The sequence below is a fragment of the Phaethon lepturus genome, unplaced genomic scaffold (genome assembly GCF_000687285.1).
Source record: "Phaethon lepturus isolate BGI_N335 unplaced genomic scaffold, ASM68728v1 scaffold5806, whole genome shotgun sequence".
NCBI classification, from domain to species: domain Eukaryota; kingdom Metazoa; phylum Chordata; class Aves; order Phaethontiformes; family Phaethontidae; genus Phaethon; species Phaethon lepturus.
The window spans coordinates 14,593-20,236 of record NW_010546812.1 but is presented as its reverse complement, the minus strand read 5'-3'; the positions used below and the strand labels follow the sequence as shown (position 1 = coordinate 20,236).

The window sequence follows — 5,644 nt, the reverse complement described above, 5'->3', positions numbered from 1 at the left end:
TCAGCAGGATAAAAATCAGCAGCAACAGTTTTTAAAACTCAAATTCCCTTATGCATTTGAACAGTTTTGTCATCTTGAAGATGTCTTTCCTATTCAGGTGTTTTCCAGAATCTAGGTTCTATAGTTAAATTGAAGAAAAGCTGCCAAACTTCTAAATAAACTGTCTAAAAGTAGGAAATAGAATAGCTTTTGCTGATTCATGTGTGGAGAGGATTTCCACCCCTTCTGCCCTCTTGCCTCCCTCCAGGGAGAAACTTGAGTTCGGGGAAACTTTAAAAAAACAGAACAAAATAGCCCCAGAACTTTGGACTGTTAGTATTTTCAAATAAATGAATTTTCAGTAAGATGTGCATACAGTAATAAAGAACTAGTTGAAATACTGTTTGAAACTTTAGTGTGTTTACTTTTACATTCTTGCTATGATGATACATTACGGAAAATAAAGTTTAATAGAGAGATTCTGATAACTTACCAGTACTAGAAGACTGTTTAGTATGTATGTATTTTATATCATGATCATGACTAGAACTACTTGCTGAGCTTTAACTTGCCAAGAATGCTAAATTAGAAAGACTCACTATGAGGGATTGTCTTCAGAACTAATGTGTTTATTATTCATCACACCTTATAACACACCTGCCATGCTGTTTAAGCAGTTTACTTGGAAGCATGGAGTTGGGTATTTAGTGTATGTATAGCAACTTTTAAAGCTGAATACAGTTTCACTGCACAAAACTGGTACTTGTCTCTTGTTCTGTTAATGATCTCGCTTATTCTTTTACCTGAAATGAAATCAGCAGAGTTAAAAACCTGCTAGGAAAATCTTGGTGTTTATTGGGATTTAAACAGCTATTATTGTAGAATCTTGAGATGTGGAAATCAGTACATAAGTGAAAAACTTGAGTTGTGAATTTACTGTAGTAACGTCCTCTCCTGAGGAAGATACTCACTTTTTAAAATACAGCTGTGCAACTATAAGTACAGCTAAAAGAACTCTACATTTATCAAACAGTGGACTTGGCACAGAGCAGTGTATATTCTATAGCATGTTAGAATTATCTTGTTGCGTAAAAGGAAACAACATGATAGAAAGTAGTTATTTCTGGAGTGGTATTCCTTACAGACAGATGAAATGGGAAAGCAGTGCGCTTGGAAGTGGAGGGAAGAAACTGCTGAGGAGGAAAAATAAGGCATGAAATAGTTGAAATTTGGATGAGATGGTGTAAGAAGCTGGTGATTGAGTCAGAAATGGCATCTAAATCTGGATCGTCCTTATGATTAAGGACAAGATATCTTTCTTGCATCAAAGACAAATTGGATTTATCGGATATAAAGACACTTATTGTTTTTCTTTACATTATTATATATAGCAGGCGAAGTTTTAGGCAGCTAACAGTGAAGGCTTTTATTTTATGCAGACATTTAATTTTGACGTTCGACAACTACATTGGGCCGAATACATGGAAAATTACTGCATGGGAACGAAGAGATATGTGCTGAATGAAGAAATGTCTGGCCTCCCTGCAGCTAGGAAACACTTGAATAAGTAAGTATAATTTTTTTTTTCCTCTATTTATATTTTCTGTGACTTCCTGCCCTTGTCAAGTTTTGCTTTTCCATGTTATGACTTAATTGTTCTTTGTAGCATCTGTTTATGTCCTCCGTAATTCTTCTGTTCTAGTCCAGTGGTCTGTAGTGTTTTCTGAAGAAGTCAGATGTCATCTTTCTTGTTCTATTTGTTGCTTCTGGGTTGCTCTCTGTATTAATAGTTACAGTATTATTCTGGGATTATGGTTATAGCTCTGATCACCATTGTGTACTGTAATCCAGGTTTCTGATTTTACCCAAGTATATTCTGGAGGGTAAAAAGGTGTACAGTAACACAAGGTCAGAATGGCTTGTTCAGTTAAGGAGGTTTAATAGAACTATAGTTGTTTCTTCTGGGAATGTGATCTTTTGAAGCAAGTGAGTAAACAGGCATGGACTCTCCACCTCAGAGCAGGAAACTTTGATGCTGGTGCTCTAAGATGACTTTTCTTAGTCTTTTATCTGTAGCTTAATTCCCCCAATTTGAGTATGGTGTTACTGCCCAGAATTTTACTGGCACAATTGCCCTTGTTTTGTTTGTGGCTGATTCATAAAGACAGTTGTAGACTTTTTGATTTGTCTTTTTAAAGAATTAAATAAAAGTGGTTAATCATGTTCTGCTATACTGCTTCACATTTGCTATCCTGATAGCACAAAGTGGTGTAATTCATTACTTGTATCATTATTCTACAGCTGCAAATCCTTGTCTTTAGAGTAGATTGGCATGATGCATTACAACCTCAGATATATTTTTGGAAGATGGTAATCTTTGATAATGGTGGGGATAACTAAAGAGGCGTCCCCTTCTGATTTTTTTTAATTAATTTAAATGCTGTTAAAAAATGCATAGGAGTTATCATACAGTTGCCATTCTTTGTACAAAGAATCATACCCAAATTAACATCAGTAATAGTCTTGTACTGGAACAGCATCTGATTGCCCTCCTCTCTCAGTCTGAGTGGATTATTTTGCAAGAGGTTTAGATTCTAACATAAACTTACTCTGAGGTATTAAGTTGGTCTCTTCTGTTACCATTTAGCCCTGAACTCTAATCTGAATTTGAGGACTCTACTGCTTCAATATTAACCCTATATGGCAGCCTAGGGGACCTGGCTTCTCTAGGAAACTACTGAGTAGAATTTTTCCTCAAATAGAAAAGTAGGCTTTACTTTTTGTAATATAGAAATTTAGACTTTTTTCTACAAATAAAGTATGTAGAGGATGGTCTGGCTATAGTAACACCCAGCCTACCTGTAAAACAAAATAAGGTCAGTAAGTATTTCCTTAAAAAGAGTTGCCTTTTAAAATACAAATTGTCGTGATCTACTGAACCAGAGAGATTGCTTTGTTTCTAAGAAATCTGAGCAAATTCTGTTTGCCATTAGTCTTGAAGTTTCCATCTTTACACGTGAGTCGATTTGCTAAAACTCACAGTTGCCCTAAAAGGACACTTAGTTTTGCCTAATCTTTAAATATATTTCCCTGAGAAGGAATGAGTTTAAAATTGCTGTGAAGACTCTGGGCTCTGTGGCTGGAAAATTCTATGAGCTTTTTTGTGGTGTTTGTTTTTTTGTCAGCAGCAGTTGGTGTTAATTCTACATATATATGAAGTTTTCACTTCAGTTACACATGGAGGGGAGGAGGTGCGTTTGTAGTGTTAAATATTTCCTTGGTTTTGGGATGGATGGCAGATAACAGGTTAGTTACCATGTGTGTGACCTTGGCTTCAAGAGGTTTTTATCAAGCAGTTGTAAAATAGAAGTACATGTGGTTAGCTACAGGGCTGGCTCTGTTCCTTGGTTTTCATGTGTTCAACTTCTCAGCAGTGAACTATGGAAAAGCGTTATCTGTTTGGTCCTTGACTTAACCAGCTTACTTCCATCATTCTCTTAATACCACTCGTAACGTATCTTGAGATGAATAGATGAGCAAATTTAAATTCTACATTAGAAGTTAATTTTTAGTGTTCTTTTTTCCTGTAAGTCTTGGTACCTTTGCACTTAATTATTTCTTTTGTTTTTCTTTAGGTTAAGAAATATACGCTATGGCTTCAATACAGTTCTCGTGATCCTGATCTGGCGTATCTTTATTGCAAGATCACAAATGGCAAGAAATATCTGGTACTTTGTGGTTAGTCTGTGTTACAAGTTCCTCTCCTACTTCAGAGCCTCCAGTACTATGAGATACTAAAGAAGATAATTTAGCATTAGGACATCTATGCATATGGTGGTCTAACTGCACAAAGCCTGTAACATGTAGTCATCTCACATTTTGTAAAAGCATAATTTCATCTTAAATTGGGGTGTGAAATACACAGTATGGTATATGTAATATTAGTTGTGTATCTTCCTGGAAACAGAGAAAATAAAATGGTCAAGTGCCAGGTTGAATTGGCATTAGACAAGCATTTAAATAACTTTAACTCTTTGACCTGAGGAAAACATTTTAGACCACTGACCAACATAACTGTGCAATTTGGAACGTTTGATTGAAATCTGCCTTAACATGATTTTTTTAAGTTTTACTCCACATTGAGCAAGATAAATATTAACTTAGTAGTTACTAGTTGCTGTAGACCTATTTATTTGAAATTCTTCTAAACTACAAAGGGTTTTACAAGTTGCAAAAGTGTATAAATGGTGGTAGATCTCAAATTATTTGAAGACTTTTGTAATTTGTCTTTACTTTCTGCCATTTCTTCCCTTCTTCTCAAAGTAGGGATGCAACAATGGTGCCTACTTTGCTTTAAAAGAAAAAAGAAAAAAAAACCAAACCAACCAACCACAACCTTCCTTAATTACTGAAAGGCCTTTTGTCTGATCTGGTCTTCAGAATGCACTTAGTGATTCAGTTCTGTGCTCAAAACTGGCTGCATCCAACTTGCATTTATGTCAGCATGAACAATTTGCTTCTCTGAAAGTAGAATTGATCCTGTCATTGAGTAGATAAAAGGAAATGTAACCCTGAGGGGGGCAAAAATAAAGTCATTGACCGTCCTCTTTTTTTAATGATTTTTATTGGGAACACAGAGCCAGCACCTGATTGTTACACTTCTGACTTCAAAAGGTAAATGTATTTGAAAGGAATTTATTGTGCTTAGTTGCTATTTATATTACTGGTAATAGTAGTTGGACAAACTATAGGCTTTCATTAAGAGATATACCTGTTTTAAATTCTAAGCAAAGTTAGCAAATACTCCATAAATTAATCTTTTTTTTAAATCTGAGCTATGAAATTTGATGCATAGACAACACCAATGCATAAGGAAACTTTCTCATGCCTGTCCCAATAAAACCTCTCATTTCACTGGGCAAGCAGAGCAAGATGCACCTTGCTTCAAAATGAAAGTATGTCAACAATTCTTCCATTTGTCTTAAATTATTACATTTAAATCTGAAGAAGCCTTTTTTTTCTGCATGTTACTTTGTTTCAGTAAGGAAAACATTTGTAAAAGTAGCAAGTTGTAAGGAAAGATTGAATCCTTGTTCAAGGCAATGCATGAAGATCCCTTTAAATTTTGACTGCACAGAATTCTGTCTGAGAACACTGTAATGTTCCTCTAATTGATGCACTGACCTTGCCCAGTGTTTGTTCATTAAAACCAGTTTATAGAGATGAATATGTTCTTGAATGTGCTTGGAAAGGCAAATAATGACTTAATTACACAAGACCTACATTATACTTGCCCTTGATAGTTTTTTGTCCTATTTGAATTAAGTATGTAAAGAACTTATTTTGCTATTCTTGTGAAAACTCTTACTTTAAAGAGAACACCTTTCGTGCAGGTGTATATCTCATTTGGAAAAGATAATGGCTTCCTTGTTGAAGCTAAATATTCTGTAGTAAGTAGTTAAGCTGTAATTCCTTTTTAAAATTACTTGTGTATATATAAAGCTAGTGATGAAAAGCCTAAGTGGTCTAGGACCACACCTTGTGTGAGAGACCTCTGACTGTGGCTGAAAATAAATTATGGCTTCTGTGATTGAAGATGTTACACTTTAGCAAATACTTTAGGTGTATTACATTTTTAGTTGCCTCCCAAGTATCTTACTAGACC

General features: G+C 35.1%; 1 protein-coding gene across 1 annotated transcript in view; it reads left to right on the top strand.

Annotated features, from left to right (window-relative positions):
• Positions 1 to 4,086, top strand: part of FAR1 (fatty acyl CoA reductase 1) — a gene marked incomplete at its 5' end in the record, with an annotated part of 19,584 nt that extends 15,498 nt beyond the window's left edge. Inside the window, 2 exons of the mRNA XM_010289426.1 lie at positions 1,419 to 1,546; positions 3,615 to 4,086. Of these exons, the coding sequence (XP_010287728.1) occupies positions 1,419 to 1,546; positions 3,615 to 3,777 (291 nt within the window). The remainder of the gene's footprint in view (positions 1 to 1,418; positions 1,547 to 3,614) is intronic.
• Between the last annotated feature and the right edge of the window lie 1,558 nt (positions 4,087 to 5,644).